Below are 25,000 nucleotides of genomic sequence, written 5' to 3'. Positions count from 1 at the left end.
CTGTGTCTGTGTGCTTCTATCTCACTTCACCTGACAAAGGGGCTATGTTCCAAAAGCTTATGATTTCAAATAAACCTGTTGGATTATAAACTGGTGTTGTGTGATTTCTGACTCTGCAATGAACAGTCAAGGGAGTGGATATGTTGCCTGATGGCATCATGATATGTCAATGTGATACCTGCACAATGTGCCAGCAACTTATAAGGCAAACACATTGTATGCAATTTGGAACTGTATCACCACTGCCTTATCTCAATGGGGAATAGTGTATGTTTGGAATTACTAAGCTGCAGGAACAGGCCTTAGGGGAAAAAGTGGAAAGATGAATAGATAAATAAAAGATCTGGGTGAAAACTTAAGGAGGCTCAAACCTGAGCGGTTTTGACACGGATGCCAGGCAGAATAGAACATTGAGGGTCACCCAAATTGAAAGGCTGTGTCGTCTTCCATCCTCATCCCAATCAAAAATGCATTGCAACTGTACAGTAGCTGTGAACATACCCAGACTGGGTGGAATAAGTGTGTGTTTTGTTTATCTGAGGGAATGCGATCCACTTGTAAGTGATGTGAGGCCCTTGGAGGGGCAATGTCATTAATCAGGCACTTGCATGTTACAAGTTAATCTGATCTGTAATTACAATGTTCTACATATGTAGCTCATGCATTGACCAGCGATGTCAACTACAAATCCTGGGCATAAGCTATCCTGACCATGGCATTGATCATGAAATTAATCCTAGGAATCTTTGTGAGGCAGAGATAATCACAGGCATTCTATACAGTACAACCTGCATTCCAGAACTCACAAATACATTCCAAGGTTCCAGAGCTGCTTTGCTCACATACTCAACAGAAAGCATTTTACAATGTGCTCTTATAAGCAATATTCATTTGTAGGTTCCTGCTTCATTCCAAGGGTTGCAAGCCTTACAAGGATGGCTCCTGGGAGATAGGGGCTACCCTTTGTAAGTATAGCTGATGATTCCATTACACAAGTCACTGACTGAAGTCCAACGTTGATAAAATTCAATATCTTCCGCTGGGCTAATGAGGGCTGTAGGGCAGGCCTCAAAATGAGGTTAACTTACACAAGTCTGGGTACTCCTTACAGAATGCTACAGACAAGTGCACTGCATAATCCTTGCATACTGTGCTCAGGAAACCTGGAGCAGACAAAAAGGGGCAAGTGATGGATTATGAAGAGCTTCCAATGGAACAGAGTTTGGCAAAGTCACCATTCATTGACTGTTAATGTGTTGGTGTAGGAAAAGCAAACAGCCCCACTTTATTCTCAAATGCAAATGCAGGTGTTTGGTTTGATCTTTCTTCTCTGTTTCTGTTGTGCAATAAAAGTTAATGTTACAAAATATTGGAAGGCTCCCACATTCAGACATGACAATGTTTCATGCTACTATGGTCACTCGGAAAAGAGTAGCAATCCTTCAAACAGGGCTCTAACGCTAAGTAGTGAAAGAAAGGGCAGCCTTTGTAGATTAATTCCATTAGCTGCAGCTCAAATGACACGCCAATCAGACAGGTGATGATGTAAAGTGAAAATATATTCCCAAATACGATATTTTATTTTCATTAATGTGCCATCCTTGCCATCTATGTGCCCTCTGAATGTTTTCTCTCTCCTTTCCCTCCCGCTACTTCCGATGTAGTTCGAATGAAGGGAGCTTCCCTATGATGGAACCTGTTGGTCCTAGAGTTTTAGACAACCCCAGGGACATTTGTGGCTAGAGGGCTCTCACATACTGAGAATGTTTTGGTCAGGTACAGTCACCCTCAACTCCCCACCCTCAGCTTGAACTTCCACAAGGTTAAGGGTCACTGGCAGGATGGAGGTAGGGGCACCAGGCACGGTTGGATTGGTCTATATGTGACTCCTTCTTCAGCTGATGTGTTTGCCTGTTGGCACCGTCATGTCTCCTTGGGAGAAAGAAGTACTGAAGTCAAGGTTCTTTGGCACCCTGTCACCTTGCTATTGGTGTTGACCATTATTGTCTAAAGAAACAGAATGCAGGTCTGTGTGCATCCCTGACAACTGGTAAGTGTTTTTCTGCCCCTAGGCTGTCTATGGCGAGAGCTACTTGCATATATCCCAGAGCTGGTATGGGACCAATGCCATTAATGAACTGCTTTATTCTTCGATCCAATTTTTCAGGTGTTTCTGACAAACCTGCCTGATTTTCATGCGTCTGTTTGTGCATTTTAACAAACTTATTAATGGCCACCACCACATGGTCTTCACCAGCCTGTGACAGAGCAGATGCCTAGTCTCTGGCAGTCCACTGAATGCAGATGGCCAGGGGGACTTCTTTCCCTGCCTGACCCATGGAGATGTGGCAGTGATGTGTTTGCCAGAATGTGCTCCTAGCTCCAAGCTAGCTAATGTAGTCATGATTCAGAGATGCTAGTGTTGGACTGGGGTTTACCAAATTAAAAATCACACAACACCAGGTTATAGTCCAACAGGTTTATTTGGAACCACTAGCTTTCAGAGTGCTGTTCCTTCATCAGCATCTTATACTCCACAACCACCTGATGAAGGAACAGTGCTCAGAAAGCTAGTGCTTCCATATAAACCTGTTGGACTATAACCGGGTGTTGTGTGATTTTTAACCAGTTAATGTAAACAGCGAGGAAGCAGCATCTGAGTTACTGGGGATGCAGAAGAGAAAGCATTGCTGGTACTTTCACCAAGGGGTGATATCCTCTTTCTCAGAGGTGTCTGGAGGGCTGGTTTCTTTAGGACAGCAGATGGTTAGAAACTGCTTGAGTCTACTCATGCTTGGAGGAGACATAAGAATGACTGGAGGTAGAAGCTTAGGCACGTTAAGAATACATTCATAGCAGTGGTAACAGCAGAGCACTTCACAATGAATCTTATTTTGTTGCTGAGACAAAGAGGTCTCAGCATCACCTTGAGTAGCCATAGTCCTCTCCAATTAATGCAAGGATTCTTTCCTTGTCAGGGGCAAACAGACACATTTTGGGCACCCCACCACCTGCCTTTTTGCTTACTGTGGGCAGTCTTCTCCTGCAATGAGAGAAGAGCAGAGTTTGACTGAGGTAGAAGTAGCTGGCACAACTGTTATGTTCATCCGGGAGAGGAAAGGTAGTGAAATGTCCCGAGTGAATGAGCAGGAAGGGCAGAGGGCATGCTCCGTTAACATCCTCAGGGGACAGAGGGGATGAGAGCAACCTGACAGATGCTGCACACTTGTCAGAGGCGTGAGCCTTGGTAAGGAGGTGGGCATTATCTTGGAGTTAGAGTGAGTGTGAGATACTGGTGCACTTAACTTTGCAGAGCATAAAATGTCACTAACTTTCTTTTTGCATTTCTGGGCGTTCCTCCAAACCACAAACACCGCCCTGATCCAAGTGGCAATTGAGAGCAGGCTGGCAGGATCTCTCGCAGTCTAGAGGAAAGAGGATGACCCTCCAGGTCTCTGCCAGCAAAGCAGGGTACTAACTTTCCTCGAAAGGCAAACCTGGCATGCAGCATATGAACTGGGGTACAGCGAGGCATTAAATATAGTATTGGTGGCATGAGTACCAAGAGGTCCTGGCACCACTGAGCATTTCTACCGCTGTCAATCACAGCAGGGCCATTGAGGCATGGTTGAAACTTTATTGCTGGAACAGCACAGCAGGTCAGGCAGCATCTAGGGAACAGAAGATTCGACGTTTCGGGCACATGCCCTTCTTCAGGAATGAGCAAGAGGCATGGTGCATACTTAATGAGGTGAGCAATGTAAAATTGCGAGAGAAAACTCATTAGAGCTCACAGAGGGTAACTCTTCACATTTCTCCACAGAACTCTTCACATTTCTCCACAGAACTCTTCACATTTCTTCACTACGCTTAGCCAAAGTTTGGGAAAATGTAGCCAATAATATTTTGTTAAAAAAAAATCAGCCCTTGAATTGCTCTCTAAAATATATATGAAGTGCTTGAAAGTGAGTTCTTTTCTGCCATCTGTCTGGTCAGACACTTGAACCATCTCTTTCTATGATTAAGTCTTTATTTGAACAGCTCACAGTGTATATTGGACCTACCCAAAATTATGATCTTCAAGATATCTTGCATGAAAATTCTCCTCCTTTTATAATGTTATGCAATTGTATCAGTTTAACCTGGATGCATTAAAGTACAATGTGACATATAGCTTTCAACACACTTTAACCTTTCAACTGTCCCTAAACATTATCAATAAACCTTAGTTCAAATATATGCAATGAATTTCCTGGTTTACTATCACAAGGTACTTGGGTAGATGTGCAAAATTTCATTGCACTTCACACTTCGCAATCAAGTACTTTACAATCAAATCTACAAAATGCAATTGGGTCTACATAGGGAAAGTAGCATTCAGAAGAAAAATAGTTCAGAATGGGAAGTGAAACCAAAATGTAAAATGCATATTTTTAGTAATGACGGATTTGTACTTGTTACACTGTCAAAAGGAAACTGTTGCTAATAAAACATGTGATTTTCAAATTTCTTTATATTTGTAGCTTGGGAATTTTGAATTGAATTTTATACACATTTATATTTCTTGCACAAATTATGAAAATTAAAGAAACAAAATTTAACTAAACTGGAAATTTGTGTGCTACTAACATTGAGTCATGAACACAGACTTAACACAGAAGTTTATACAAATTGCTGTATATTTGGACATGGGTGAATCAACATAATTTTCTAATATTTTAGAACAGCGACATTTCTAAAGTAAAGCTTCCATTCTTTAGCCATCTTTTCTGAATGTGATAAAAGGTATTCATTCAAAGACATATGGACAGATAGATATCTTCTGTGGAATATAGCAGCAAGGAACTTTGTCTCATATATTGGAAAGATCAATAATAAAGATAACTTGCACCGGATTGTCATAGTTTCCAGTATGAGGTACGATAATAGGCCCGGTCCTTGCCAAATTTGTCATGATGGACATGATTACCAATACAGAAATACTTTCCTCGTGCTATTCCAAAAAAGGCCATGAATATTGCTGAAATTGTTTTCCTTGAGATGTGTCATCGTTGGCATAAGTGTATGATGCAACAGAATCTACTGAAGGATGTAAGAGCTAGGTGAATGACTGTCAGAGGCATTGGTTGAAAGAAAATTCATGCTGACAGCTTTGTTACGAATGAAAGCACCTAGAATGCAGCCATTGCCCTGTTGCCTTTTCTTTAAAGGAGCGAATAACTCCTTCAGCATGTTAGATGGTAAAATTGGATCTGGTGGGTTAGATTTTTAACTTGCTGCCTTAGTATGATATTGGCAGTGCTGTTTGGTCAGTGGCAATAAAAACCAGCTCGATTTTCAATTTCAAATTCAGCATCTATGACAGTTTCACACAAAAAAGGCTGGAATCAGATTCAGGGTATCTGAGAAAAATACAAACCTCAAATATCACAGTTTTTTGGGAAAACTCATTCTTCTGAATTTACATGAGCATTGCTTTAAACATTTTAAACAGAGTTAAAACCACAACAATAATTTTAACCTTTCAATGATGGTGTAAAATGGACAAAATTGGACTGTCTGTTTGTTATGTACCTTAGTCATTTTCCTTTTCTATTGTCCTAATGGTTTAAGGGACATGAAGTTTAGCAATATTTTGCTATGCTGGGCTACTTGGGTAGAGCTGGATACTCACCTGTGCTCCTCATATGTACTCGGAATCATTAAGTTTTAGCATTTGCTAGGTTATAGTTAAACTGTCTATATTTGGGGAACTAGCTGCATCCTATAAATAGAGAATGCGCGCTCTATATTCAACAATCAGCCCTTTTATTATGTAAATTTCTGAGTTGCGTTATCACATTTACCTGATTCTCGCCTACAGGCTGTTGTCCTCTCAAACACAGGTTTTTTTTTAACTGTAGAGGTTGCATAATCCATAACAGCTGGAATTCAGAGCTGCATGAATTCTTGCTAGAAATTCATAGGGATTACTGAATCAATAGACACAAACGTAACAAAATGTAACTACCATGAAAGGATCTTAAATGCAGTTCTGGCCTATATTTCATTTGAAGTTTCTGATTTATTTTATGAACAGATTAGCTACAGCAGTATTACATTTAACACATTAACAAAACAAAATACTGTTACACGTGTTGCTCCTCTGCACAGAGGGGAGTGGGCAGAGTGGAATAAAACACAATGTGATAGTTGAGTATGAGGGTTATTTCATTCTTCACAGAAAGAGGAGACTGGAAGCTGCTAAATAAAGGCATAGATACATATTTTCATCACTGTGGAGAACACAGGTACCAGTACTGAGGCAAGAAGGAAGTTTGTCGAAAGGGTGAACTCCAGCTGAATCAAAATGGAGGCCATTTGCTCATCAAGTCCACAGTGAACCTCCGAACAGCATCCCACCCAGACCTACCCCATCCCTGTAATCCTGCATATCCCTGGCTAATCCTGGGCAATTTAGCATGGCCAATCCACCTAACCTGAACATTTCTGGACCGTAAGAGGATATCAAAGCACCTGAAGGAAACCCATACAAACACAGGGAGAATTTGCAAACCCCACACAAGACAGCCACCCAAGAGCGGAATTGAACCCAGGTCCCCGGCGCTGTGAGGCAGCAGTGCTAACCACTTTGCTACCATGCCACTCCATGGTTAGAAAAAGGTGCAGTGCTAGAACCGTGTTAAATATATATCTGTAAATTAGAATGTGTCCAAAGAACCAAAGCCCAGTCAACTTAACATCAAGAAATAGAAAGTAATCCCTACTAAAAGAGAAAATAGAAAAGTACCTAAAAATTAAAAAAAAATCAACTATTGGCATGAATTTGAAAAGAGAAAAAGCTTATTGACCAACCTCATTGAATTATTTGAATAGGTACTAGTGGAGGTAGATAATGCTAATCCGGTATCTAAAATTTACCAAATTTCTAAAACATCTTTGATAAGGTGGCACGTTAGACAAATTAATAAAGTCAGAGTGTGTAGAGTCAGAGCACAGTTAGCAGAATGTATGGTGGCAGGTGGAAATGAAAGAATAAGGGTAAAGGGTAGCTATTCAGAAGGGAAGGAAGTGGGAACTGAAGTTCCATGAATGATTCCTGGATTACTGTTGTTTATAATTGTGTTCATAATTTTAATTTTGAAATTAAATTTGTGGTAAACATGCCGATGATATTATATTTGTGAGGAATGAAGGAGCAGTCAATACTGAGAAGAATTGCAATAAATTACAAGAAAATGTCATATGTTTTCTACAAGTTTATTAATTGAAAAGTAAATTTCAACATTAGTTAGTTTGAGGTATTACATTTTGGTAAGGAAAAGGAAAGAAGTCACCAATTAGTTTTTAAAAAATATGAACACAGTACAGAAGCAAAAGGATTTATGAATACAAATCCATTCATCACTATCAATACTAATTCAGGCTTATGAGACTATTTAAAAAAAGCAAATCAAGCACCAGATTTGATTTTTAGAGGGACAGAATCGAGAAGTGGAGAAGTCATGCTTTACTAATACAGCATCCTGGTTAGACCACATTTAGAATACTGTTTACAACCCTAGTCACCATATTTAGAAAAAAGTACATTGTAACACTGGAGAAAGTACAGAAAATAGTTACAAAGATGATACCAAAACAGCAAGATTATAAAAATTGGGACAAGATAAAAATTGTGGGTGTCTTTTCTCTTGAAATCATTTCTTTGATAAGATATTCTTAAAGTTCTATTTGCACAAAGGCAGGTTTGATCAACACCACGATCTTCATTCTCGTAGGGCAAGGAAGCAGGTACTTAATCCATTCCAACCTGAGTGGCGATTGAATCCTGAACTTTTGGCATCAATCTGATCCACATCAGTCACCAGCCAGCTGAGTAAACTAGCCCCTTATAAGGTATAGAGAAAGAGGTTTTTCACTTGTAGGGAAGTGCAGAATTAGAGGCTCATATGTCTGCAGCCTTGCCCTTTTTGGTTTTAGAGGTCACAGGTTTGGAAGCTGCTGTCTAAAGACACTTGGTAAATTGCCACAATGATCTTACAGATGGTGCATACTGTAATGATTGTACGCCAGTCATGTAGAGAGTGAAAGTTTAAAGCGGTGGATAACATGTTAATCGAGATGCAGGACCAAAGATAGCACTCAGTCTCAAAGTACAAAATTCTTCTCCCTTACAGTATACTGTCCTAGTAAATAGGAAGGTAACCTGGTGGATGCTAGAACCAAGCAAACAGCTGGTCCTCACAGTAACAAATCCCCCCCCCCCCCCCCCCTCCCAACAATTGTCAACTTTAACTATTATTTTGTTTGGAGGAAATCTAAAGTATTCTTTACTTTTTTTCAATAAAATGATGAGAAAAAATATCACTATTTCTGAAAATAGGATGGTGAGTTGGCTGTCAGAGACAAGGTGAAGGAAAATAAATGAGGTAGCAAAAATATAAACAAAGATGAGGAGCTGGGCTGTGAAGTGGGCATTTCTGAGAGGCTGAAGGAAATGGCTGAGAGCCAGCGTAGGCCAAGTGGTTCACACACTTACTGCGATCACTGGTGCACTGTCAACCTCCTCACCTCACTCTGCTATTTGGGGGCCCCAAAGACCTTGAGCAACTACCCAGAATATTTCAAAACTCAGGAAGTGAGGTTTTGATTGTACAGTAAAAGGTCAGTAGGAATAGAGAAGGAGACAGACTCAAGCAGATTCTAACCTGTATTTTATAAACTCATTATTTTTGGCAGATGCTGAGATAGCTGCATTTCCCTATCCATGTTAAGAACCACAGCTTTATGCCATGCCAGATCAGAATTCCTCAACTTAGTTCGTTAAAAAAAAATCCTGTGGCCTTTGCAGCAAATGGGTATTTCCCATTAACTCTACTGGCTTAGATTTTTGTTTGTACACACCCTTTCATGGAATTAATTTGAAAACTAATATTCAATGTTATTGAGGTAGTCTTCATTCTCTGTGAATTGGAGATAAACGGTAGCCTGGGGCTCTGTTCTCTGTGAACATTTATTTTCTAGTTCCTGATCATCAGAAGACAGGTTTTCTCCCTTGGTCATGGTGTAGAAATAAAAATGGAAGTCATTTCCATAGGTTTGGTGTTTGATGGACCACTTGTAAACCCTTTTGGCATAAAGCTGCTTCCGAAAATGAGGCTGTGCAAATGTAATGGAGATAAAGCGTCCTCCTTTCCGCAGAATGCGACTGACCTGAAATAAAGAAGGAAACATTTATTCTTCAAAGGACACATTGTCCAATTCTTAGAAAACAATAACTGTGTGACTATTTCTAACACAGGATCTACCACATAACGCTGAAGGGGTTTTCAACCCTTTGCAAACACCAAAGAACAACTACTATTGACAAATACATTAACTCATTATGACCTCCATTGCCATCTGCAATGCCTCTGACTATAAAACAGGGCAATATTATCGCACTATTAGGATGATGGGACAGAACATCATAAGGAAGCATACAGTCTCTGGAAATGAAGTTTGCACGTATCCTTTTCAGTTATAAGGCCAAGACACATATTACAATGTGAGTAGCCCCTGTGGAACTATAGATAGGACTTTGGACTAGGCTTAGCCTGACTTTCACAAACTTGGGGGACAATTAAAACAAGAAGCCCGGAAAAGGGGTCATGATAGGCCTAGGCCAGACAGAGATTGTAAACAGGGAGACACAGTTCAAATAAGGAACTTTGGTGATGTCTCTCCATGGATTTGGGAGTTATCCTAAAAAGAAGAAATGAGACCAGTATTAGGCATGCTACCATTAGCAGCCTGTGGATGGGAAACTGACCTGAACTAAAGAAGGAAACGTCTGCTTTTTCTTCAAACCCAGAAATGCTATCATATACAACTGAATGATTTTCCCACCACCAAATCACCGTGACCACCACCAACTACTAACCACCACCCATAAACATCCATTTATGTACTGTGTCTGCTTTGTAAGTAAACAACCTGTTCAGAGATGTCATTACCTTTGTCTGAAGCAGGTGGGAATTAAGCCCTGACCTTTGGGCATCCAGTGCAGAGGGTTGTGGGCAGATCGGAGGACCTCCTCATGGATACACTCCTGGGCCTGACCAGGCTCACTATAAATAGTTCCAGGCAGTGGGCTGCAGAGGGTGTCCTATCTGTTGAATCTCTTCCCCTCTTCTGTGGTTATATTTATGCCAGCGTGTACTGGGAGAGGAAGCCAGTGGTGTCCATCAACGCTCTCAATGCTTTTAGAGAGAGGTGGGCACTGCGGGGTATACTGTGTTTTATTTCACCCTCCAACTCCATTTTGGTTTAGCCCCTTCCCAATTTCCCTACACCCCATTCCCATCACTTTTGATGCTTTGGGAATATTTAATTGGCGTCACAGGTGGTGGCTAGACATTAAAAAGAACAAAAAAGAGTCATGGTGATTTTTCGGTGTGAAAATCATTCAGTTGTGTGTGATAGCACCTTGTCAAATGTTTTAATAAAATCCATCAACTGTCTGCTGTCATCAATCATCTTTATCACTTCCTCAAAAATTTGTGAGACAGGCCTTTTCCAACTCAAAGTCATGCTGACCATTCCGAATAAGTGCATTCTTTTCCAAATGCGAATAAATCCTGCCCCTCAGAATCTTCTCCAATAATTTCATTACCACTATGTAAAGCTCATCAGCCTATAATTTCTTGGATCACCTCTGTTTCCTTTCTTAAACAAAGGAACAATATTGCCTATCTTCAGTCTTATGGACCTTGTCTCTGGCTAAAGAGGATACAAAGATCTCCATCAAGGCCTCGTCATTCTCCGCCCTTGCATCCCAGAATGGATCCCATTCAGGATCTATCTACTTATCGTTATTCAAGACACGCAACACTTCCTTCTCAATATTGACATGCCTCAGAATATCAACATATCCCTGTCTAACCTTCCCATTATCCATGTCCTTCTCCTTGGTGAATACTGATGCGAAGTACTCATTAAGGATCTCACCCACTTCTTCTAGGTCCATGCACAAATTCTCTCTTTCATCCCTGAGTGGACCTATCCTTTCCCTAGCTATCATTTTGCTCCTTACATACATATAAAATGCTCGAGATCCTCCTTAATCCCACTTGCCAAGGATATTCATGGTCCCTTTTAGTCCTCCTAACTCCTTGTTTAAGTTCTTTCCTTTATATTTCTCCAGTGCTCTGCCTGATTTCAGTTTCCTAAACCTGACATATTTGTTTTTGACTAAACTTTCAATAACTCTCATTGTCCAGGGTTCCCAAATCTCACCATGCTTATCTTTCATCCTCACAGGAACAGGCTGGTCCTGAACCCTGATTAATTGACCTTTAAAAGATTTCCATGTGTCAGATGTGGATTTACACTCAAACATTCTCCATTGCATCCCTCTACCAGAGTCCACTTCCCTGGTTTTTGTTCTGTACTACCAAGTAGCTACTTTTACACAGAATTAGTGAGAAAAAGTTTGGACAGATAAAACACTTATCCAATAGTTAAAAGGACCATTCTCAATTTTGAGTAGCAATCATAAAGTCAAATATAATAATAAAGCATAAAGATCATAGAATAACTGGAAAAGAATCAGTTCCTGATTGAACAAGGATTTGGGTTAACAAAGCTGAAGCGTCCATCAGATCAAGTTAAAAGAATAATCTGTTTTGTGAGATATAGCCTGGAGAGGGTTTAGTAAACGAGATGTAGCAAAACATAGTAAATAGTCCAACATAATTACTTTATGTTTCATTTTCTGTAGACTTATGAATCTAAAGTTTTAGATTATAGCTTTAAAACTTATTTTTATGTTTTGGCATTTTTAGAAGTATGTTCAGAGATAAACTTGCTGTCATGTATTTAACAATGATTAAACTATACTTATTACAACAGGTTCTGTGAAAAGTACTTTAAAATTTTAGGGAGAAGACTATCAAAGTTAATCATTTTAATAACAGCAAACAGTATATTTTGTAACATGGAGAAAAATCTCTTTTATTTAATCAGCCTGTGAGATTTAATTCAATTATATTAATATTCATATATTTATGCTGTTGTCATCAATTCCATTGTTAGTTCTGTGGTTTCTTCTTAAGTGCGGCCTATTCCATTTAAGTGGTTCACATTACGAAAGCTGAAAATTTTCAGCACTTTTTCAATCAGAATGGAAAAACAGAGAGAATGCTTAGTTTAGTGACATAGCTTTTGAAGAATTCATTTAATTGTTATAAACGTCAAAACTAGAGCTACATATTGTATTGTATGACATTATTAAGTGTTACTTTGTCCTCATTATTCAGGGGAACTATTTCACACAGATTTACATAGAACAGGCCCTTTGGCCCACCATGTCTGTGCTGACCATAATGCCATTCGAAATTAATCTCTTTATATCCCTCTGTTCCTGCCTGTTCATGTGTCTGTAAATGTCTCTTAACCTTGCTATCATATTTGCTTCTACCACTTTCCCTGGCAGCACTTTCCGGGCACCTTCTACCTCTGTATGAAAAAATTGACATGCACATCTCCTTTAAACAACCCCCCACCTTACATTAAACCTATGCCTCCTAGTAACATTTCCACCCTGGAAAAAAGACTCTGATTTTTGACCCTATCCAGGCCTCTCATAATTTTATATACTTATGTCAGGTTGCCCCCAGCCTCCAATGCTCAAGCAAAAATAACCCAGGTTTACCCAAGCTCACAATAACTAATACACTTCAATCCAGGCAACATCTTGGTGAAACCCTCGTTTGCACCCTCTCCCTCGCGTCCAGATCCTTCCTATAGTGTGTCATCAGAACTCCACACAATTCTCCAAATATAGTGTAACTGAAGTTTATACAGCCGCAACATGATTTGCCAACTTTTATACTCAGTGTCCCAAACAATGAAGGCCAGCATGCCTTACACCTTCTTTATCAACTTATCCACGTGCTGCCACTTTAAGAAAGCTATGGACTTGCACCCCATGATCCCTCTGCATATCAATGCTCCTAAAGCACCTGTTGTTTACGCCATACAAATTAAACTCCATCGGCCATTTTTCTCTGCCACATTTTCTAACTAACCTACTGTGCTCTATCAATTGACAAATTCCTCGCTACCCACAGCTCTATCAATTTTTATGTTATCTGCAAACTACCTAATCAGAACACCTACATTTTCATTCAAATCATTTACGTTAACAAAGAGTTGAGGACCGAGCACTCCTCCTTGTGAAACATCACTGCTCACATACTCCACTCAGAAAAACATCCCTCCACAACTACCCTTTGTCTATTGTGACCAAGCCACTTTTATATCCAATTTACAACTGTCATACCCTCATCAATCATTGTGACTTCCTCAAAAAACACAATCATATTTGTGAGACAAGACCTTCCCCTACAAAGCCATGCTGACTATCCTAATAAATTCATTCTTTTCACATGTAAGTAACTCCTGTTCCTTAGAATCTTCTCCAATACTTTGCCTACCCTAACGTAAGGCTCACGATGATTAAAATCAAGATTTGGCATAAAATTATTCTCAATACTGAGACTTGGAGAGTTATAGGATGAGAAAGCAATTTAGGTGGATGTTGGTGGGTGGGGAGATGTCGGTGGGTAAGGGGAAGGATAATTGGAGATGGTGAGTGGGGAGGTGGAGCCACCTAGATGACCAGGATGCAATGGGTGGAATCGTTGTGGCGCTGGCAGGGAAGGTGAAATAGATGAAGAATGGAATAATGGGATGGTTCAGAAAACTCTGTCAAGACAAATAAATGAGCAAGGTCAAAAGGAATTGTACTGAAGTACACTATATCTTGGTTGATTTCACTTTTGTATATCTGCTCTGTACAGTTATTGAATGCTATGGTGATTTCCAGGATCACTCCCTAACGTAAGGCTCACGACGATTAAAATCAAGATTTGATAGGAATTTCAGTTCTTATGATTTTCCATGTATTAGTTGTTTCTTGCACTACATTAGCAGACAGCACTCTTTCCAACCTTCTCTTTTGTGCTTAACAGATAAAATCAGACTCAAATTATATGAATCATATTTTAGGCAATACATAAAGCATAACTTCAAGGTTAACGGGCAAATCCCAGGTACACCAAATAATTTTTTCTTTAATCATTTATTCCTTATCCAGGAGCTAGAGAGTTTCTTGATGCAGACAGATAGCACAAACAGGACAATTCAGTGAATTATTCCTCATCAAGCTATCTCAATCATCTGTGTAATCATCAACAATGACATCAACTGTCACTTACAAAAACCAGCTCATCAATGCTGAGTTTGGGTTTTGCCACTTGATCCAAGCATGAACAAAGAACTAGATTCCAGAGGTGAAATGACTGGGACTGCCCTGGGCATCAATTGTGATTGCATTTGGATGAACGTGACATTAAGAACCTTGAGCAAGAATGTCAATGAGAATCAGGGAATAAAGTCTCCACTGACTGGAGTCATACCTGCCACAAAGATTGATGGCTATGGTTACTGGTGTCAAACATCACAGTTCGAGGTTGTCAGCACTATGTCATAGCCTAACCATCTTCAGCTACTTCATTAATGACCTTCCCTGCATCATAAGGTCATAACGTCAGAAGTGCATCATAAGGTCAGAAGTGCGAATGTTTGTTGATGACTGCATCATGTTCAGTTTCATTTGTAACTTCATAGGTAACAAATTATCAGTCAGTACCAACATGAAGCAAGATCACAATAGTTTTGGGAGGATCAATAAGACTAAGGAGTACATATCAAATGGTAGGACCCTGGAAAGTACAGAGGATCAGAGGTATATTAGCATGTATGTCCATAGGTCCTTGAAGGCAACAGGACATGTAGATAAGATGGTTAAGAAGGCATTTCAGATACTTGCCTTTATTAGTCAAGGCACTGAATATAAGCCAAAAACCGAAAGAATCACGGATGCTGGAAATCACAGAAATTTCTGGAAAAGCTCAGCAGATCTGGTAGCATTTGTGGAGAGAAATCAGCGTAAACTTTTCAGATCAAGGGGCAACGAGGATTCTGAGGAAAGGTCACTGGACCTGAAACTCTAATGCTGATTTCTCTCCACAGATGCTGCCAGATGTGTTGAGCTATTCCAGCAATTTCTGTGTTTGTTGTCATTGAATAAAAGAGCCAGGAGGTTATGATGGAGCTTTATTGACCATTTATTAGTTGACAGGTTGAGTACTGTGTGCCGTTTTGGTCACCAAACTATAGGAATGATGTAATTTCACAACAGAGAGTGCAGAAGAGATTCATCAGGACAATGCAGGGCTGGAATGATGCAACTATGAAGAGACGCTAGATGGGCTGGGGCTGTTTTCCTTAGAACAGAAAAGGATACTTGGGCTTCTGATTGAGGTGTTCAAAGTCCTGAAGGTCATAGATAAGGTAGATAGGGAGAAACATTCCCCCAGTAGAGGGGGCAATACAGGGGGCACAGTTTTAAGATACGGTGCAGGAAGTTTAGAGAGAATTTGTGAATTTCTTTCTTTAAACTAGAGGGTTGTGAATACCTAGAACTCACTGCCTAAAAGGTAATAGAGCCAACTCTCAAGACATTTAAGAAGTACTTAGATGGGCACTTGAAATGCCCTAGCAGACAAGGCTACAAGCCAAGTGCTAGAAAATGGGATTAGAATAGATGGATGCTTGATGACTGGCATGGATAGGGTGGGCAGAAGAGACTCTGTGCTCTATGACTCTGAGTAATCAGCATTGACTTTGTGCCAGTAAGTGAAAAGCAACATGCATAAAACACAAACAGGTCAGTCAGTACGTTTCTTTCACGTCCAACTGTATGACTGTTGCTGAATCTTTTACCATCAATACCCTTTATGTATAGGCTAGGTATAGTGACTATAATGAGTGACCGCTTGCTTCCCAAAAGCTTTTCCGTCATTTACAAATTGTATGTCAGGAATGTGATGGAATGCTTTCCACTTGATTAGATGAGAGCAGCTCCTACAGCATGCAAGAAGCTTGACACTATCCAGGTCAAAATAAAAACAGAAATTGCTTGAAAAGCTCAGCAGGTCTGACAGCAGATGTGGCGAGAAATCAGAGTTAACATTTCAGGTCAAGTTATCCTTCCTCAGAATGTAGAACACAGGTCAAAGCACCCTGCTTGATTGGCACCCTACTTACCACCTTAAATATTTACTCTATCATCACTGGTGAGGTGGCTGCTATGTACATCAGTTACAACATGTACCACAGCAACTCATAAAGGGTTGTTCCATACCACCTTCGAAAGCTTTGCTGCTGAGGAAAAAAAAGGCAGCAGATGCAAGGGGACACAAACACTTCAATTTCCCATCCAAATCATATATCATCCTGATTTGGAAATGTATTGTTGTTCCTTCATTGTTGCTCATCAAAATCTTGGGATTCCTTCTGTAGTGGCAGCGTGATTGTGACTATCACTCAACTATTGCACTGGTTCAAGGAGGCAACTAACCTCTATCTTCTCAATAAATATTGGCATTGCCTGCAATGTTCACATTCCATGAGTTAATAGTAAATAATTTTGTACATAAAATGGACAATTGTGCCTTGAATTTCTGCATGAGTTTTTCATATTTTCTTACCTAACATACACAGAAAGCCAGGGGAACCTCACAGGGACAAAGTAATGGGTTGCTTTGTGCTTGATTCACACAGATCTGCGCCAAGCATACACCGAAGGTTCAGAAGACCTCCCATCTATTAGTGATACTACGTGAAGAACTTTATAAGTGAATACTTATCGGTGATGGTTCAGGAAAGGACCATATAGATGGATATCAATGGTAAGGGTACTTACAAGAAACAAATCCATAAGGACCAATTTGTAATTCTATACACTATATAGAATTATATAGTACACCCTATATCTCTACATTCTATATATCCGTACATTTAGGTGTTAAAAGATATTGAATGCAGTAGTGAAGTATCCTGCAAAGCTGCAGATCTTATGATATATGATTTTCCTGGAATTTTATAATATCTGTTTACTGCATTTCAGGGCTGGTATCATGCTGTGAAATGGGTTGGTCTTGGTTGTCATGATGAGTCATCCGGTTACTGCTGTTGCGTTTATTCACAGCAGTCTAGCACGATCTCACCGCCAATCATACCCTTCCCTCTCGCAGAGGTGACAACTGATTAATGGCTCTCCTTTGAAGCTGAGGATTCTCTGTAATCCCCAGAGTTCCCATGAGCCCACAGTGCTGACAATTACTCTTCTTGAAATCTTTACACTTGACCTCTATCACATTGTAAGAAATGCTGCTAAAGAGCTGAAAAGAGCATGATTTCTATCTGGTAGAAAAGCGGTACTCAATGACATGCCAAATTCGCTGTTGTAGAGTCCTGTTCCAGGACTGCTTGGGATCAAAATACCTGCTGTTGGGAATTAAACCAAATCTGGACTACCTTGTTTCAGCTCACTTCTGGAGGAGCTTTTGAAAACAAAAACTAGTACCTAAAGCTAGCCCTTGCTGAAAAATTATGATCTGTCAACCACCTTGTAAAACAGGAGCTGTTCTGGAACAATCTGCGTCCCTGACACCAATATAGGCAGAAATGCAAATAAATAATATGTAAGTGGTGTAGTTATTTAATTATAAAGATGAACAAATACAAAATGGATTATTTGTCAATTTAATTGGATTAAATTGGCTGAAATGCATTGGGATATTCATTCCTACCATGCAGATAGCAGTGCTTTAGTATCCAAAAAAGCAACATATGCTATGTCAAGAGTGATAGCTTCAAATAGACAGGGATTGCAATGAAACCAATTGACAGGAGAAGAGAATTTTATTGCAGAAGTACATTCTGATGATAGCACTTTCGATGACATTCCAGCTCAGGAACTGAAACTCTTAAACAAAATATATGAAATGTGTTCATTGAATTCATTTATTTTTATTATTATCCATATAGCTGCATTTGCATTCACATTCATTTACATTATTTTAAGCTGCAATAACTTATTTATTTTAATTGCAATGTTTGGTATATTTTTGGGTGATAAACTTTGTACTTTTTCCTGATAAAGTCATTGAGATATTTTTTCCATGAATGTTTCCAGACACACTGTAACACTTTGATGTGCTGTTTCCTCTATAGCTTTTCTGTAACACTTATCAAATAATGGAAATCAAAGGTGTCACAGACAGAATGTGTTCCTTTTACTGCCTGTGTCTGTAACAGGTGTGTGTTTTCTTACGCTCGGAATGTGGATCCCAAATTAATACTATCAGCAACAAGTTTTTGTGAATTCATAAAGAGAGACATATTCTCATACATACCAAAAATTACACAGCATTTCACTCACTTGTCTCACACAAACTGTCACACACCAGGATCACATATAGACTAATGTAATATACTGTTACGGCTGATAATCATCTAAATGTCTTTTGTGACAAGCCTATAGTTTTCTTAGATCAATGTGATGTTTTAAGGTTGTAGTTTAAAGTGAAATATTTTTCCACAGGCTGTGAAGTTTCTTGTGGTCAAATTTATGAGATTTTTGTATCAGGTGAACTCAAAATTGAAACAAGTTGGGAGAAGTTTTCTGTCTGTTGGATTCTCCCACTTCAAGGTATTACTGTTACTTACTTTGGCTGTTTGATGGCTTGCAACTAATTTGAATGCTCCTGTAAAAACTCTAAACTACAAACAGTCTTTTGCTGAATTTAAGGGCAGAAAAAAGAAAAAAACAGTCTTAATATGTGCCTTCCATAAGTTCAAAACCAAATTTCCAAACAAAACATGGGGAGTACACATGATTATGTATCATGTAATGTTGCTTAATACTGCGAGAGATTGAGACAGTCAACACATTGTGTTTAAATGATCCATTCAATTTTATAATACCCTTTTTCGATTCATTTCAGGAAAGGGCATTGATTCAATCTCAATCTGGAATAAAGCTTTTGTTCCCTCTTGACTGGATGTGGTTTTAATTCTCAAAAGAAGTCAGGTGACCCATTGGAGCTATTCTTTCAGGCCTTTTATATTAACTTTTAAAATATAAAACTTGGTTTGCGGCTCAATGTGACTCTAACTTCAGCTTTTAAAAACTGCAGCTCATAAACAAGTTAAATCAAGCCAACTTCACATGAGATGCAAATGCAGAAAACCATTCTTCAAATTACAATTAAAATATCAATAAACCCATGAGTTAAGCACAGGCTATTTGGCCCCTTGAGCCTGCTCTGCCATTTAATAAGGTTATGGCTGATCTGATTGGATCCTCCATCCCACATTCTAGTCTATCCTTGCTAACTTTTTGCCACCTTAATCTGTTCAGCTCTGCTTTAAAAGAGACATGTTGCCATGGCATTTTGAAGAAGAGTTCTAAAGACTCAGGTCCCTCTGACAGTAAACAAAAGTCATCTCATTTTTAAATAGTGACCTCTTGCTGTAGATTCTCTCACAAAAGGAAACATCCCTTTCATCCTGTGAAGACCCCTCATGACGTTGCGTGCTTCAATCAAATCACCGTCTACTCTTCTGAAGTCCAGTGGATACAACCCTACCTTGTCTAACCTTTCCTTGTAAAATAAATATCCATTTCAGGTATTAGTCTATATAAACCCTTGAACTGCTTCCAATGTGGTTGCCCCCTTCCTTAAATAATAGACCAATACTTGGCGATGCTGGAGTTGGACTGGGGTTTGTAAAGTTAAAAATCACACAACACCAGGTTATAGTCCAACAGGTTTAATTGGAAGCACTAGCTTTTGGAGTGCTGCTTCTTCATTAGGTGGCTGTTGTCAACCACCTGATGAAGGAGCGACGCTCCAAAAGCTAGTGCTTCCAATTAAACCTGTTGGACAATAACCTGGTGTTGTGCAATACATTCCTGGTTGACTTCCATTCTCTCCATTATACTTTACACAGTACTGCAGATATGGTATTATCAGTGTCCAGCATAATCTACCTACTTTTGTACTCAATTCTCCTCAAAATGTACAATAATATTCTATTAACATTACTAATCACTTGCTGCATATTCATACTGGCCTTTTGATATTCATTGACTAGGACACTTACATTCCTCTGCAGCTGAGTGTTGCAATTTTGCACCATGTAGATAATATTCTTATTTTCTATTCTTCCTGTCAAATTGGACAATTACATACTTATCAACATTTGGCAAGTTTTTTGCCACTCACATAACTGATCTTTATCCCTTTGTCGTCTCCTTATGCCCTTTTCAACGCTTAGTTTTCTTGCTGTCTTTGCGTCACCAGCAACAAATATTTGGTCCCTTCACTCAAGTCATTTATATAAATTGCAAGCCCCAGCACTGATCTCTGTGACACGCCACTCTTTGCATCTTGCAAACCAAAAATAAACATTTATGCCTACAGTCTTGTTAGCTCGCAAACCTTCTATCTATGGCAGTGTATAACATTCCCTATGAGGTTCTATTTTCTGCAATACCTTCAATTTTGTACCTCATTAATTCTATCCCCTGTATTTACGTCTCTTTTGGACAAATCCCAAACAATTGTACAATGCATCAAAAAACATTCCTATTTCACAATTTCTCCCAAATGTCAATCAAAGCCACATTTCTGATTTGCAATCTGACCAGTAAGTGACTACCACTTCATTTGAAGAATCCACAGCAATCACCTGCTCAAGGCACAAAGCTTGGCATAAATCTGATTGCACACTTCTTGTCAATGCATTAAAAACAATATGCGCACAAGAAAGAAAAATATGTAATTTACAGAACCTACCGAGTGCAAAATTGCATGAGCTCCTATCTGTGCATTCAGCTGCCCTTATTCAATTCTGAATGAATGCATTTCATATAAAATAAACAAACACCAGCAATGGAACCCGTACCTATGCTCATAAAGGCAAATTCTTGTGTTTGTTGTGTATGTCTGACAGCCAGTGTCCAGTGCATCAGCAAGGAGCGTAACCAGAATCTGCAAGCAACTCAACTGCATTTTTATCTTTCTAAGATAGTGAGTCAAGCCATTTAACTGGAAGAATTTGTACCCCGTTGATAATGCCATCAAAAATCTGAGCATTGCTACCCATTCACACATAGTCTCGTTAATGGCTGGCTAGTATAGAGCTATTCTCAGCTAAACCCTATTCAACTACAGAGGAACATATTACAAATTTGCAGGAATTTTTTAATTACAGATAGCTCGATGGGTTTGACGGTGGGGACTCGTACAAGCATGTAAAAACTGAAAAAGGCACATTAAGCTTTAACAGACTACGACATGCATATGAATTAGAGTGAAAGGCACAGCAGAAGGAAGCTATGAATTATGGATAAGCCATCATTATTTAGTAGCAGGTACAGTGGGAAGTTGCTTTAGTTGAGGGCAGAATAATTGACATCAGAGGCTTCTGTCTTCTTCTCTTGCTACTAAATAGTTGCTGGGAATCTGCCAAGTCTCAGCACTGCTGGGACATCAACTGTAGGTTTTCAAAGTGGTTTGATCTCTGCGCTTTTAATCTTGCAGAGCTTCATTATCCTGAAGACTGACTAGAGGAATATGAAGAAATAAAAGACATAGTGTCCCAGTATGTCCCAATGGTTGCTCCCTCTCAGAAATACTGCCCATGTTTTGGACCTTCACCTGTTTGAATTTTCTTGTATTTACTAAGCTGGACTTTTATATAGGTTCTAAATTAAATTTATTTTCAATTAATACAGCTAATTCGACCTGTGCCTGTATATCAAAACAAAAAAATGTTTCAATGAAAGTCCTTACTAAGCAAACGTTGCACAGAACCGTGTGCAGGAGAGTTTCCTGACACAATATGTAGACAGGCCAACAAGAGGTGAGGCCATACTGGATTTGGTTCTGGGTAACGAACCAGTACTGCGCTGTATTCTTCTATGTTCTATGTTCTATGTAGAACCGGTTGAGATGGGAAGGGGAAGATCCCACAAAACGCCCTCAGCCTCACTGTGGGAGATCATTGAATTTCTTGGGATGGACCGAACCTTCTTGATAATTTATCTAACCTCAACCTGCAAGGGTTATCGTTACTTAATTCCAACTTGTAAATATTGTGAGTTATCAGAAAGCACTTAATCTGGATACTCATTTCAAATGGTATGTGTATAAAGACAGAACTATCTAGTTGGTTAACGTTTAACATACTGCAGTATGTGAAAGACAGGTTTAATGAAATGAGACTTTATTTTTGCAGTTATAAAACCAGCTGTTAACAACATAAACATATTAACATTAACAACATATTATTGGGGCGGCACGGTGGCTCAGTGGTTAGTATTGCTGCCTCACAGTGCCAGGGACCCAGGTTTGATTCCAGCCTCAGGCGATTGTCCGTGTGGAGTTTGCACATTCTCCCTATGTCTGCATGGGTTTCCTCCAGGTGCACTGGTTTCCTCCTACAATCTAAAGATGTGCAGGTTAGTTGAATTGGCAGTGTTAAATTGCCCATAGTGTTCAGGGATGTGTAGGTTAGGTGCATTCGTCAGGGGCAAATGTAGAGTGATAGGGTAGGGCAATGAATCTAGGTGAAATACTCTTTGGAGAGTCAATGTGGACTTGTTAGGCTGAACAGCCTGTTTCCACACTGTAGGAATTCTATGATAATCTTATCCCAGTATTTAAAATATGAATTTTCATCAATTTGTGAAAACAAACATTGAACCTCTCAGAGCTTTATTACTAATTATACAAATTCTTTCCCTGTGTAAGGCCACATTGAAAGCTTTTGAAGTATTAGTGCAGGCCAGAAAACCTACTGGAGCTCTGTACAGATGCAGCATCAATTTGAGAATCCTTTACAGTAATCTCGCTTCCCATCTCCCGATCTGTAATATAACAATTCCTTCAAATGTTGCATTTTGCTCTCATGCACTTTTTAAAAATTTGCAATAATACATTAAAGGAAACATGTATTATTTTAAATCATTCACTTGCTCTCACAGCAATGTGTAAAAATATTTTTGTTTAGAAGTGAGCAGAACTGACATCAAAAAGAAATGATTTCCAGAAGTTATTCAGCTTATTTCAAATAATGCGATTGCTGAAGCATGCTGTGTTAATGACTGGATTGCTAGTGAATTTAATTCAGTTTCCTGCATTATGGACTCACCAAATCCCTACGAAGCAAATGTGCTTAATATGTCATCTGCTATTTAAAGAAAAAATTGAATAAAAAAACAGATTATTCAGAATAGCACACATGGATATTAAAACATAATTTCTTCATAATTTAATTTCTCCACATTCAAACTTTACTCTCAATCATTGCAGATATTTTTTCTCAGGCTGCCTTTCTATTATTTAAATTTTTCAGGTGAAAATTGTCACAACTGGAAATAATCCCACTCCTTAGCCTGACATATATTACTATTGATTTTTCAAAATGTTCTACTATTACAGATATCTTCATAATAATTTATCATACTTTGCTGTGAAAATTTACACTTTTATACATCGCATACTACAGAAAACATCTTGCGATGTTCAAAGGATTTTGGGAAAAATCCATAATAACCAAGCAAACACCAAATCTTCCAGAAGTTCTCAATGTGAACTAACTGGCAGGCTAATTAGGCAATCATGATTAACACCATTACCAGTACACAGCCAGTCATTATGTTAGAAACGGATCATCACAAATCCATCTAAATATTTGTTGTTACAGAGGTTTCCTTTTGTAGGGCTGGTATTATCTGCCTTTTAAACAATAATATTTCTGTGCACAGTTCAGGCTGTAATGTTGATATTATTATGCATGCTTTGGTACAGATGGCAGTCATCTTGGTACTACAGCCCTCCCTTGTTAATATTGTTTCTGAAGGAATGATCACTGGCTACCTCTTAAACTGTCCAAAATTATTTAGATATAAGCCTAGATAAGAAACAACCGGGAAAAAGAAAATGGAAACTATTCCAAAGTACATCTGTTGCTTATTTTGCTTCTGCCCTTTGTACCCCATTGTGCGATTTGTATCCCATTAAGGTGGGTGCATGTTACAGGAGCTCATTGGCAGCATGGAATGGGAGAATTTAATGAAAATATTAAAATTTCTCCCCATGGTCTTGATGTATAGCAAATCCTAGGACCTAGATATTAAGCTGCCTTTGGGAGTGAGTTCAGGTGTGAATACATACTAAAATCACACACCTGGAAGGAGTCACTAGATCCCAAAATGCCTATCCAATGTGAAAAATCACACAACACCAGGTCATAGTCCAACAGGTTTAATTGGAAGCACTAGCTTTCGGAGCACTGCTCCTTCATCAGGTGGTTAGCGCTCCGAAAGCTAGTGCTTTCAATTAAACCTGTTGGGACTATAACTTGGTGTTGTGTGATTTTCAATTTTATACACCCCAGTCTAACACCAGCATCTCCAAATTATGCAATTTGATGCACCTTCCAAATGAAAGGTGGGAACGAGGAAGCCGGAAACTGGAAATCCACAAATTTTTTACTCTCTCTCCACAGAAAGAGAGGGAGCAGCAGAGGAAGTGACGGCAAGCAGAGGGGCAGCCGGGAAGGAAAAGTGAGTATAAATACTCACCCCTTGACATGAACGGTCATTTGAGTGGGAGCAGCGTCGAAGTAAAAGCGAACCCGGGAGACTACAGCAAAGGTAAGACAGTTTGTTTTAAAATTGCTTACCTGTAGCGGGCAGCGGTGTGTTTTTTTTACTCTTCTCTCCACAGAAAGAGCGGGAGCAGCAGAGGAAGTGACGGCAAGCAGAGGGGCAGCCGGGAAGGAAAAGTGAGTATAAATACTCACCCCTTGACACGAACGGTCATTTGAGTGGGAGCAGCGTCGAAGTAAAAGCGAACCCGGGAGACTACAGCAAAGGTAAGACAGTTTGTTTTAAAATTGCTTACCTGTAGCAGGCAGCGGTGTGTTTTTTTTTACTCTCTCTCCACAGAAAGAGCGGGAGCAGCAGAGGAAGTGACGGCAAGCAGAGGGGCAGCCGGGAAGGAAAAGTGAGTATAAATACCCACCCCTTGAC

The 25,000-nt window shown here is 39.3% G+C and overlaps 1 protein-coding gene across 1 annotated transcript in view; it reads right to left on the bottom strand.

Moving 5' to 3' along the window:
• Positions 1-7,244: 7,244 nt before the first annotated feature.
• The window catches only part of ece2a (endothelin converting enzyme 2a), a 284,563-nt gene continuing 266,807 nt past the window's right edge, over positions 7,245-25,000 (bottom strand). Inside the window, exon 3 of the mRNA XM_043702447.1 lies at positions 7,245-9,213. Coding sequence (XP_043558382.1) covers positions 8,929-9,213 — 285 coding nt within the window. The 3' untranslated portion in view covers positions 7,245-8,928. The remainder of the gene's footprint in view (positions 9,214-25,000) is intronic.

Source organism: Chiloscyllium plagiosum, chromosome 13 (assembly GCF_004010195.1).
Source record: "Chiloscyllium plagiosum isolate BGI_BamShark_2017 chromosome 13, ASM401019v2, whole genome shotgun sequence".
NCBI lineage: Eukaryota > Metazoa > Chordata > Chondrichthyes > Orectolobiformes > Hemiscylliidae > Chiloscyllium > Chiloscyllium plagiosum.
This window is presented reverse-complemented; position numbering and strand designations above follow the sequence as displayed.